Source organism: Furipterus horrens, unplaced genomic scaffold, assembly GCF_987537825.1.
Source record: "Furipterus horrens unplaced genomic scaffold, mFurHor1.1.pri manual_scaffold_2, whole genome shotgun sequence".
Lineage (NCBI taxonomy): Eukaryota > Metazoa > Chordata > Mammalia > Chiroptera > Furipteridae > Furipterus > Furipterus horrens.
Window position 1 is genome coordinate 157,901,863 of NW_028327172.1, and position 13,485 is coordinate 157,915,347.

Sequence of the window (13,485 nt, forward strand, 5' to 3'; positions counted from 1 at the left end):
CACTTATCTGCTTTAAATATTTTTTTGCGTATAAACCCAGAAATAGACCTGTTCGATCATGTGGCAATCCTATTTTTAATATTTTGAGGCATCGTTAGATCATTTTCCATAGAGGCTGTACCATCTTGCATTCATTCCCATCAGCAGTGTACAAGGTGCTAATTTCTTCACATCCTCCCCAACAGTTGTTTTTCTTTTTTTTTTTTTATAGCAGCCCCCTTAATGTGTGTGAGATGGTGTCTCATTGAAGTATTGATTTGCAATTTCCTAATAATTAATGTTGAATATATTTATATGTGCTTATTGGCTATTTGTTTTATCTTTGGAGAAATGTCTGTTCAGGTCTGCCCGTTTTTAAATCAAATTATTTGTTTTGTTGTTGAATTTTAGGAGTCCTCTATATATTCTGGATATTAATACCTTATCAGGTACATGTTTTGAAAATATTTTCTCCCATTTTGTGGGTTGTGTTTTTACTCTGTTGGTAAGTGTCTTTTGATGAAGAAGATTTTAAAATTATCGTGACCTCCAATCTGTCTGTATTTTCCTTTGTTAACCTGTGCCCTTGATGACATATTCAAGAAATTACTGTCAAATTCAATGTCATGAAGCATTTGTCTTATGTTTCTTCTAGGGATTTTGTAGTTTTAGATCTTACGTTTGTGTATTTGTGTATTTGATCCATTTTGATTTAATTTTTGTATATGGTGTTAGGTAAGGGTCCAATTTCATTCTTTGCATATGGATATCCAGTTTTCCCAGCACCATGTATTGAAAAGATGGCTCTTTCCCCATTCAATGGTCTTGACACTCTTGTCAAAAATATCATTTGACCATATATTCAGCGGTTTATCCTGTTCCATTGGTCTACGTGCCTGTCTTTATGCCAATATCACATTGTTTTGATAATTGTAGCTTTGTATTAAGTTTTGAAATCAAGAACTGTGAATCCTCTAGCTTTCTTCTTCATTTTCAAGATTATTTGGCTATTTGGAGTACTATATGAATTTTAGGATAGGATTTTCTATTTCTGCTGAAATATCATTGGGATTTTAATAGGGATTGCATTGAATGTGTACATCATTTTGAGTAGAGTTGACATTTTAACAATATTGTCTCTTCTAATGTTTATGGGCCATGTTTCCATTTATTTGTGTCTTCTTCAATTTCTTTCAGCAGCGTTTTGTAATTTTCATTGTACAAGTTTTTCACCTCCTTGTTTAATTTCTAAGTATTTTATTCTTTTTGATGTTATTGGAAATGGAATTATTTTTGTAATTTCCTTTTCACGTTGTTCATTGTTAGTGTATAGAAATGCAACTGATTTTTGTTTGTTGATTTTGTATCCTGCTACTTTGCTGAATTTACTTATTAGCTCTTAACAGATTTTTTTTTTGCTTTTTTCCCCATCACCTTTATCCCCCCCATATCTCTTATGCCTCCGCCCCCCACCCTTGGTCCCTTGCAATTCAAAATTCTTTTTCTCAGATATTTAAAGTACTGAATTGAGAAATAGATTGTTGGCACAGTATAATTTCATTTCAGATAGGATTAGTTTTTATTTTTAGTTGAAGTATAATTTATATATAGTAAAATGTATAGCAGATTGTTTTTAAGTCAGTATGTAGGTAAATATTATGTATAATCAAAGTTACCCTTAAAATTTTTTAATTGTTCATAAAAAAAGACTTTAACTCAACAAATATAACATTTCTTTCAGTGTTAAATCAGATTGATATTTGTTTGAACACCAGATGAAGTAATTGACTTACATTTAATAGTCATATGATTTTAAAAAATCTTAAACACTGCAATCACACTTAACCATGATTTTTTATTTTAAATGTATGTATGCTCTAACAACTCTATTTGAAAGAGAGCACTTACTATTTAAGATTTGGTCTTTGATATTGGAAGTCTAGAGAGCTGTTGAAGTTGATAGTTTCTGGAGGACTAATTCCAGATATCTAAGACTAAAGGAGACTTACTCATAATGTTAGAATACTAATTTTTTTGGTTCAGAATGGAGAGAAATACTTTTACAGTGATCAATTTATTTTGTGTATGGTATATAGCACACTTATTATCTAAGTGATCACCTAAAGGTTATTTGGTGATCACAAATCACAGTAATTCAATGATTTTGGTGGATCCTTTTAATTTTTATATTGAAAAACCCAGATAAGCAATCTGTTCTCCCAAAGTAGTTTAGATTCCTGGTGATACGGATAATCAGCTGCACCAGATAGTATCTTTCTTCTTTAAAGGGAGTTTGATGTACGTAAATTTTTATATCCCAGATTTCTGACTTGGGCAACTGGGAGGTTGGTAATACCTTTTGCCAAGATGTGGTAGGGTGGGTACATTTTGCAGGAGGGAGATTTCAGTTTTGAACCTGTTGAGTTTGAAATATCTGCAGTATAACCAAGAGAGAGAGAGAGCTAGTATTCATTTGTGGATATGGGTTCAGATCTTGGAGAGCAGTTTGAGCTATGATACAGTTTTGGGAATAATTAGTAAATAGATGGGAACCAAAGAGATGGAACTTAAAGTACATAAAGAGCAAGAAAAAGACCTAGGACGGACCTTGTAGGAACTTTACTTTTAAGTACAAAGGGAGAGGCTTCTGTAAAGGATATTGAGATTAATACCAGCAGAGTGTTATATCATGGAATGCTTCCAGGAGAGACTGGTCAGCAGTGTCAAACTGTGCAAAGAGGTTGAGTATGTGCCTGTTGGGTTTAACAATAAGGATATTGGAAGTGACCCTTAGTAAGCAGTTTCAGTAGTGTTGGGGATTGAAGTCAGATTGTGGTAGACCTCGGGCAGTGGATTTGAGGTATGGAAATGAAGGACAGTGAATATGGACAGTTCTCAAAAGAAGTTCATTGTTTAGAAGAAAAAAACTAGGAGTAGGGAAGCATGGGTTTATAGACATGTTCTGTAAAAGAAGGGAAATAATTGATTTTGAATCTCCTTTATTTACTCCACAAATTTTTGAGTACAGTACTCTTGAGTGCCGACAGTGGGCTTTTAGTGGTGAGCAATATAAATGTGGTCTTTGCCCTTTGTAACACAGATAAGTATAGATGATAATATATGTAGGCAGGGAACAATAAATATGTCCCCTGCCATAAAGTATGGAGTGAAGATCCTGAGAAAGTGGAGATAAAAGTCATTTAAAGGCCCAGATAGATTTAAAGTCAAGTTGGATGGGTTGGCCTTAGATGTGAAGAAGGGCTCTTTGGTTCTGGAACGAAGAAAAAGTAGAAAGTTTTGGATACCTGCAAATCGGTCATGCAGATTTAATAATACAAGTACATTATGCAAAATGCAAACAAGTCATATTTGAAATACAGGATATAAAAAGCTATAGCAGAAATCCCAGTGGCATCCAACTTAATTAACCCATACCTTCAGATTTAGTTAACATCCTGAGACCAGCAGTTGGCTGAATTGATTGTGCCTTCAAGGGTGATTGCATTCCTGCTGCTGAGCACAGGCCAAACAGCAACAGGGAGGATAAAGACAAGAAAAATGTGGGAACTTAAATGCTCTGAGGAAGAAGACAAAACTCCTTTCCCCAAAAGCAAGGGCTAAAAGAGAAAGGAGCAGTTTGTAATAATATAACGGTTTGTCTGAAACCCCATTAAGGAATCCACTCTAAACAGTAACTTACCCAAAGGAGGATTGCATCCTAAGATTTTTTTCATATTGCCAAGAAATCCCTTGGATTTCAAGTAAAATTTTTATATAGCAAAACAATATTTTAACACAACATATTTTGCTATCAGTAAAGTATTCTCTGAGGATTCACCACTAAAGAAAGTATTATATGACCCAAAGAGAATAGAAATACATCCTCTGTAGTGTGCATAGTAGGTAAATTATATGCATGTTGAATCTGCTGATTTGATATTAAAATAGTAGTAGTAGGAAATAGTGTGTTTTTATATTTGCATAGAAACACTGGAAGGATACAAAAGAAACAAATGAAAAGTTACTTAGAGGGCATGGGTAGTGAAAAAACGTATGACTTGTCCCTTTTATATAAAGTATTACTAATAGAAAATTAAATTAACGCAAAAATAAATACATCCAGTGAAAGAATTAAGGCCTAAGAATTCTGATTTTCAGTGTTTTCTGTAAATTTCTATTAATAATGAGAGTCATTTTTCACTTTTTTCCGAATATTCACTTAAAAATTTGAATTCTTATAAACTATAACTATTTTAAACAACTTAAATAACAAAATTAACTTATTTTGAGATACTCGTAGGTTCACAGCAACTGTAAAATAATGGAGAGATCCTGTGTATCGTTCTCGCAGCCCTCTTTAATGGTAACCTCTTACATTACTTCAGTACAGTGCCACAATGAAATACAGACATTGATACCATACACCTACCTTAGTCAGATTTCATCAGTTTTACATGCAGTCATTTGTGTGTGTGTGTGAACTTATTCTATGCAATTTTATTGTGTATAGATTTGTATAGCAACCACCACAGTCAGGGTATGATTCTAGACTTTTGAAAGACTATTGATTTTCAATGATAGACTTATTTTTCCTTATAGTGTTTTGGAACAACACAAATTGACAAAAGAGCAGTGGGAAGAAAGAATACAGAACTGGCATGAAGAACATAGAGGAATGCTAAGGTATTTGGATGGTTGTTTCATAGTGTTTTCCTCAAATTAAAGTATTTTTATTTCATAACATTAATTATATCAGATTATCCACCAAAGATTATTTGACTTATTGGAGTAAAACACTAAATTTTAATTCAAAGTATTTTTGTAATTTGTTTGGTATCAGATACTCTTACTTAAATATGTTATAATAAGTTTTATTCCTACAGGGAAGATTCTATGATGGAATACCTGAAGATTGCACAAGATCTAGAAATGTATGGAGTCAACTATTTTGAAATAAAAAATAAAAAAGGAACTGAATTGTGGCTAGGTGTTGATGCTCTGGGTCTGAATATTTATGAACATGATGACAAGTAAGTAAATAGTGAAATCGTCATTAATCAGTTGTCTTGATTACCCTTATTGCTTTTTTTCAAATTAAAAGATAAGTTAATGCCACATAGGCTTTCAGATATCATATTTTCATTTTCCCAGCATCTTGTGGTTCCAGTTAACTTCTCAGTGTATTTGTCAAAATGAGTGGATTCATTTTTATTTGGAGTATGCTTCTTGATCTCTTGTGAGTTATGTCTGGTAACTTAGTTAAAATTTGTTTCCTCAATAGGTGAAGAACAAGTCATACTTTTTTTCACTACCCATGCCCTCTTAAGTAACTTTTCATTAGTTTCTTTAATGTTATGTCTGGCATACAGGTTGAAATTGAAATTAACATATATAAGAAATCAAGAGCAGTGAGACAATGAAATTAAAACATGTTTGATTTATTGTGTTTGTAACACTTTTGTTGAATATTTATAGGAATTATTTTGAATATTTTTGGACAATAGTAAAGTAGAATATCCCTGTATTAAAAATAGTGGACAGTGTAATTTTATTTTGAAATTGACCACCTATTTTTATATTAATATGAAGCACATCCAGGTCTTTTAGCAATTTTCGGAATGATAGCTACTATTGCTTTGTACTTTTAACTTATTTACCATACAACGTAAGCATCCAAGTCTGTGCCAATGAATGGCACCTTCTCCACAGGCATTTCTCTTTATTCTAGGTTGGCTCCGAATTTTTAGTTTCATTGTTACTGGTATCTAATAAAACACATATTTCTAAGCATATACATGATGATTCCAAATGAGAGCATTTTACTAATTTTACTCAGATGTATTTTTTCATTTATATTACAAAGCAAGTTAAAATGCTTTATTCAGAAGGGAAAATTTTTGAGAAGCAAAATTAACTTCAGGGCTATTATAGGCCAAATCTTTTTTTCTTTCTTTTAAAAATTATTGATTTACTTTTTATTGGAGTATCCATTATATATCTTGATACAGATAAAGATGGGGAATATGAAAGAGAGGGGTTATCTCAGGACAAGAGGGAGGGTTTGGGGATCATGGACAAAGTCTATTCTGTAATAGTTCAAGTTATAATGAGAATGTGATCATCTATTATATTTTCAATTTTTAAAAAAAAAAAATCAAAATAGGGTACAACTTTAAAAGGTTAGTTTGGTTCTTTTACCAGCTCTGCTACTAATTACCTTTGTGACCCTGGTCAAGTTATTAACTCTGTGAAATTTGTGTAACTGCCAGATACACATCACAAGATTGTTGTGAGAATTATATGAGGAAATTGCTTTAGAATTTTTTAAAGTAACATATAATAGGATAATATTACCTTAAAAATAGTTCCAGCAACCTCTCTATTAAATAGGTAACTGTGATTTACCTTAGTGGCCATTAAGGGACAGGGTGGTGCATGCATATTGAGTAAAGAATGTTTTTTGTAGAGAAAATTATTTGATATGTTACAGTCAGTCTGCTTCAGAATTAAAAGGACTATGAATAGGTAGAAGTTCATACTCTGTTATTCAAATGCTGACTAAATAGGCCTTTTGGCCAACATAGGTGTCACAGTTATTCATGCTCTTGTTGGATAGCAGTGACACATTTGATGGGGAGTCTGAAACAATGAAATATTTGACATGCAGAAACAAAATTACTTATTCCAATCTGATTCCCTAAATCTTTGTATTTAAGGTGGTAAATGGGGGCAACAGTTGTATAGTCATGGAGTCCAAATTTCAGTTCTATTTATCTAAATATTATATGAATGTTTTAAAAAATTTTGTGGAATATATAAGTCACATACTATAAAATTAAGCCTATTAAAGTGTACTGAAAATTTAGTGTTTTTAGTATATTCATAAATAATGCAAACATTTAAAAATTAAACAGGAAATAATTTTTAGTAAAATGTTCATAATTCACATGAAAAGTTATAAAACTATCTTTTTTCCTCTTCTCTTCTTAAACATATTTCAACTTAATAGTTGTAGTAGCTTGAGCCTAAATTGAGCTTGTGCAAACCTAAGAGGGAATTCCATCCAGGTTTGTGACACATTTATGAAATTTTTGGGATAGTCTTTGTTTTATGTGATTTTTAAAATTTTTAATTTATTTCTTTTTAGAGGGGAAGGGAGGGAGAAAGAGTGAGAGAAACATCCATGTGTGAGAGAAACATAGACTGGCACCCCCCCCCCCCCCAACTGGGGACTTGCTTGCAACCCAGGCTTGTGACCTTGGTAACCTTTCGGTTTGCTGGCTGGTACTCAATCCACTGATCTACACCAGGAAAGACTGTTTTATGTGACTTAATTAATCAAATGTTCCTTAAAATGTAATGTCAGTAGTATGTTATGAGTAAGTTAATACATTTTGAAAATCTGGAACTCTTAAAACTGGTTAACTAAATTAGCCCCCAAAAAGTTGATACAAATTTTGTCCATTGTTTCCTGCTTCTAACTAAAGAAATGTGCTCTTTTTTTTTTTTTTTAAGGTTAACACCTAAAATTGGTTTTCCCTGGAGTGAAATCAGAAATATTTCATTTAATGACAAAAAATTTGTTATAAAGCCAATTGACAAAAAGGCACCTGTAAGTAAAATTTTTAAATGTTTTATGTATTTTAAATTCCTGCTACTTTGCTATGGTATTACTTGAAGAATAACGTTGTTAATTTATTGAATTGCTCCTGAGAAATATTCTTTTTCCATAGTTTAACTTTCCTAAGTGATAAAAAAAAATGGTATTAAAAATACAAAGTTTTAATTTTATTACAACATATAAATATTAGAATTTTATTTTAACTGAAATTTAACTATATTAGGAAGTGAAGGAAAATAATCACCATTCCTAAGAAGCAATTTTAAAAAGCTTGTTTGTTGGTATCTAGAATGTAGCAAAAGGAGGCCTATTCTATATTTATTCTATTTTATAGAATGTTGCATCATGAACATTGTATTTTTGTAACTCGGAGTCATAAACTTAAATCTTTATATTTAAATAGATTCTTTGATTCATCTAATGTCGAGCATACTGTTGTATTGTTAGTAATTGAAAAGAAAAAGGTAAGGAGAAGATTTTTAGGTAAAAAACTTGACAGCCCTGAACAAAGATCAGTTTTGAGATAAATATGGCAAAAGGTAAAACAAACAAAAAACCCTCTTGAAGTGGAGGAACAGATGCTAATAGTTACTTCAGTGAAGAAAAAATAAATGGCATTTAATGTATTGGGAGTATAAGATTATTAGCCTCTCAACAAAACTGGTGGGGAATGAAAAGGTGAGGAACCAGTTATGTGAAAGTATGGGAATTAGGAAATCTTAATGATGTCTAAACTGTGTGTAATGTGACAATTGAATTCATACCACACATTAAAATTTAGTACAGATTATTGTGAGAGATACTGTCGTTCAGGAAGATTTTAAATTCAGAATACTTTATGTTTAGGATTTTGTTTTTTATGCACCTCGTTTGAGAATCAATAAGCGGATTTTGGCTTTATGTATGGGAAACCATGAACTGTACATGCGAAGAAGGAAGCCTGATACTATTGAAGTACAACAGATGAAGGCTCAGGCTAGAGAGGAGAAACATCAGAAGCAGTTGGAAAGGTATGGAATTTATAGCCTTTCATTCTTGATTGATAGAAGTAAGATATTTACAATTTAAGAGTGATGGCCTTGGATGGTGGGGCTCAGTTGGTTTGAGTGTCATCTTGTAAACTGAAAGGTCATGGGTTCAACCCTCACTTAGGGCACATGCCTAGGTTGAGGGTTTGATCTTCATTTGGGGTGCATGCAGAAGGCAACTGATCGATGTTTCTCACATTGATATTTGTTTTCCTCTGTAGAATCAATAAGCATGTCCTTGGATGAGGATAAAAATACATAAATAAAAATAAATTTAAGAACGTTCAGTTTCTTTAACATACTCAGAAGTTACATTTTACACTATTTTCATTGTATTAAAATTAAATGACAGTGTTACCACTATCCTCTTTTAAAAAGAATATGTATAATTTTCAAGTTAGATATCCAAGAAATATTTCTGAGTCAATAGCTTTTCATGATTTCATAGGTGTGCTTTTCTTTTATGCTTGCTTCTCACTGACAGACATTGGTTTGGATATAGTATGAAATTTTCAAGTTTGTTTTGCTTGTGACTTAGGGAAACAATATGCTGAATGTTTTTCTCTGAAACAGTGTCATGGGCCTTGTAGAACTCAAAAAGGCAGTGTACAGAGTACAGTAACACCTGTTCTCCCTACCAGCAACACTGATCTTTTTAACCATGGTTCACTTAAGACTTTCAAAAAAAAGATACTGTTAACTGTATTAAATTGAGAGATTTTGAAATGGAAAGATGCGTTGAAATTCTTATCAGCCCTGGAACCAGATTACTGGGTTTGGCAACAAAATCCCCAAATCTGATGCTAGGTTGATTTAAACTTTGTGCTTTGTTTGAAAAAATTTAGACACGAAATTGAAGTTAACCTTTATTGAAGAAATATTTGTAGAGCAGCATTATAATATAAGAAGTAGACTAGGTCCTAAGGAAAACAATGTTGAGGAGCCCTAAATATATGTAAATTTATATACTTCAAGCATATTGGAAATCACATGATTTGAATCTGATAAATAGGCCCTCTGCTAAGTATAAGTTTGCTACCTATGTTTTTAGTGTTTGTAATTAATGATGCATTTTTTCCTTAAATTTTCTGTGTAATTCAAGTCTTTTATTAACTTAGACTGCTTCTCTCAATTTATCTGCCTTAGAGAAGTTTACTGTATTACAAAATATTTTTTATAAAGGCATTAAACTTGCCAGTAATTCGTGACCACCCACCATTAAAGACACTAAGGTGGTTTGTTACTTTGAGTGGGCTCTGTCATTTTTGACTGCTTTCATGTGGCTTAGGATCACATTGTGGTTCTAGTATTACATGTTTTTTAACATAGTTCTTTATTGGGCTTTACTTTCCATATATTCAGAAATTACAGCCATTCTTTGTAGGGGATTGGCTCTAGGACCCTCACGGATATTCAAGTCCTTTATATAAAATTGTAGTATTTGCATATGACCTATGTATATCCTCCCCTATACTTTAAAGCTTCTTTAGATTTCTTGTAATACCTAATACAATGTAAATACTATGTAAATGTTGTGATACCGTATTGTTTAAGGAACAATGACAAAAAACGTCTGTACATTTTCAGCACAGATAGAACCATCAGAGGCCTAACTACATAGTACACATCAGCAACAACCTAACTTCTTAATATTTTTAATTCATGGTTGGTTGAATGCACAGATGAGGAGCCCAAAGATAGAGAGCACTGATTATGTTATGCATACTTATCACTCAGTCATGTCCTGTTTTGCTTGTCTATAATGCTGATATGTTACTTATTTCTTAAATATATTTGCTTGTTCCTATTTCTCATGCATAGAGGCGTGCTGTGTGGTTTTTAGTATATATAGTATGGTTACTTCCCCTGGCTGGTTTGGCTCAGTGGATTGAGCGTCGGCCTGCGAGCTAAGTGTCGCTGGTTCGATCTTCCAGTCAGGGCACATCAGAGAAGGAAAACTGACTCCAAAAAACCTCCGCCGCCTTGCGGCATACCTCTTCAGGGGAAAGGCTAAGGGAGTAAACCCCGACAGAAAATCTGGAGCCGGAGTCCCTAAGGCGGTTTGACGTTGTAGTCAACACCGGCAACTCCTGCGGCGCACCTGAAGCCAAGCTGTATTGACTCCGTCTTTCCCTTGGACCCTTCAGCTGCGAAGAGAGGGGGGGTCTGCTGCATGGGCAACAGCAGACCCTCTATATCACCCTGCCCAGGCTCTGTAGCTTCAGCTTCACTGGAGAGGACACTCCAGCGTCATCGCAAGATGTCGATTCAACACGGGAGGAGACAGATACCGTGTCACTCCCGAGTCGGACTGCACAGCCATTCTCGGCGGTGCAGATAGACTCTTAAGAAGCTACACCATCGTCTCTCGAGACGGACGGCTGCCGACGAGTATGGTTACTAAGTACCAGTGGTGCTATATTTTAGTTACTTTAAGGCTTAGATGAAAATGGAAAACTTTTAAGTATATTTTTTGCCACAATAAGAATCCTGTGGTTCCTGTCTTGGATAAATTTTATAGCCTTTCATTAGCAAGCATTGTCTACTGTAGGAATTCAGTAACTGTTTCTTCATTTGAATGCCTAGAGGATGTTTTATAACATAGGGATTTGGCAGGTGTCAGAAAATCTTCATATACTCCCTGCTTTACAGCTCAGAAGAAGAGAAATGACAGCTCTATATGTGGGAACAATTTTGGTCAAGCTCATTGGCAAAGTAGCCAGCAGACGTACTGGGGGGATGCTCAGGTGTGCTGCCTGTGCTGCTGGACTCTCCTGGGCAGCAGCAGGAGTTGGGAAGGGGCAGCAAGCAAGCCTCTGCAGTACCTTGGTGTGTGTGATCCTATTCTTGCCCTGTAATTCTCATAACTGGGTTTTTCACAATGAAAATAGTGTTATATATTATATACCATGGGTTATTGGTCTCTGTAGCCTGTGGTCTGAAGTTATTTCCATCCAAATAGATGATGATTCATTCTGTAATCCTGAACATTTTTTTGTATGGCTAAAATTGTTGCCAAATTTAAAAACTAAGAGCCTCAAGTTTACAATTCTAATTTAGACACTCACGCACCAATTGTAGGTTAATTAAGGGATATTTTGTGTCATGGCTGGCTGGCTGCCTGTGTCAGTAGAACCCAGCTGGTGTCATACAGAGAATACAGGCTTTGGAACTAAATAAATCTGGATTTCAGTCCTCTTCTGATACCTGTTAAAAAAAACTTTTGAGTCACTGTTCTCTTATCTTGATATGAAAACAATAGTCGTACCTTCGAGGGTTTTTGTGAGACATAATGACAGCAGTATACAAACATTTAATACATAGTCTGAATTGAAGTTACACATTAGTCTTTTATTTTAAGAAAAATGTAATTGGGCCCATGGGATAGTCTTTAAAAAGTAAAGTATTCTAAAATATTATTTTTTGCATGTTAATACAGATACTTGATAGTTTATTAATATGTTATTTGCATTCTTGAAATAGAACAACTTGGTCAAATGAATGTTTCAAAACCCAAACTCTAAACAAAAATATTTACATCTGTGATTTAGAGTTACATCATTACACAAGAGGCTTCATGGGGAAAGTGGGACTTTACTAAAGCTTTAAAGTTAGAAATAGACTTGAGATTTAGAGAGGGGGAAGATATTTTCAGAAGAGGAAGCCAACATAAGCAAACATGTAGAGATAAGAATATGCATGGCTTGCCTAGGGGCCAGTGAATATACCAAGTTGGTCCTTGCAATTGAACATTGTTTAGGGGAGAAGCAAGCTCTTCAGTTTCATGAGGGAGATAAGACAGACCTGCAAAACTAGGTATAACTAAGGGAAGTGGTGAGCCAAAGGTGTTTGTTTTAATTGAACAGAGCTTTAGTTGGTGATGGCTGTAGTCAGGGGAGAATTCTTATAAGATACGAGGCACAGGCTTTGTAAGAGTGCAGCAGCGTAAACTGTGCATATTGTTTTAAATATAATCAAGTATCTGCTGTTCATTTATTCCATTTTTTGGTACAAAGGCTAATTCTCTGCTCCCAGCCCCCAACTTGCTTGTGGCCAAGTTACCTTTAGTCTTTTTTCCTGTTTCCATATCTCCTTACCTCTGTCCTTGAGGAAGAACAAATGAAAGGTTAACAGGGAAAAACTAAATGAAATCATCACTCATCTCCAGAAGGGGCCATATGTGTGCCAGAGCTCGACCTGACAGGTTCTGAGTTCATGGAATATTATTGTAGCCTTTGGGTCTAGCGATTTGGTTTGTGGTGTGAGGCTCAGGGCCTGCCAAGGAGGCAGGAAGGTAACTGTCCTGGGGACCATGGCGGCACTGGGTAGGAGTGAGCAGAGGCTGGGGAGGTGAGTCTTCATGCTAGGACTGCTGGCAGCCTGGCATCAAAAGGAGTAGCTCTTGCCCATACTAGCAATACTTGAAAAGTACTGTGCTTTTTTCGTCAGGGACAGCCTGCATTTTCAGCTTCCTAAAGGATACAGAAAAGGTAGCAGCCTCTGTGTTGGGGATTCTGGCAGCCACCAGGCCCTTATTTTGCTTAAGGAAATTGGGAAACTCATTCATTTAAGCCTCTTATCACACTCATGTCTCCAAGAGGGGTGGCGTCTCACAAGTCCTTAAATCTCTTTGCCTGCATATACTTGTATATACTCTGTAGATCAAAATAGGATAGGAAGAAAGAGGTGAATGTGCTGCAGAGTGAGGCCAAGTCTAGGGGGTAGGGGTGGGTAGTGGTTGACTCTTCCTCTTGCTGTTGAAAAAGTACCTTGTAGGGAACTTGAACATAGGTGGAGTTCTCCTTAAATGAATGAACTCCAGGCCCTAGAATCTTAAATGCTATGAAGATTCATTAA

The 13,485-nt window shown here is 34.6% G+C and overlaps 1 protein-coding gene across 2 annotated transcripts in view; it reads left to right on the forward strand.

Annotated features, from left to right (window-relative positions):
• The window catches only part of LOC150019807 (radixin-like), a 112,956-nt gene that overhangs the window by 41,774 nt on the left and 57,697 nt on the right, over positions 1–13,485 (forward strand). For both annotated transcript variants that reach the window (XM_090266689.1, XM_090266688.1), the window contains 4 exons: positions 4,579–4,662; positions 4,863–5,009; positions 7,495–7,591; positions 8,447–8,610. In XM_090266689.1, the coding sequence (XP_090122815.1) occupies positions 4,579–4,662; positions 4,863–5,009; positions 7,495–7,591; positions 8,447–8,610 (492 nt within the window). The remainder of the gene's footprint in view (positions 1–4,578; positions 4,663–4,862; positions 5,010–7,494; positions 7,592–8,446; positions 8,611–13,485) is intronic.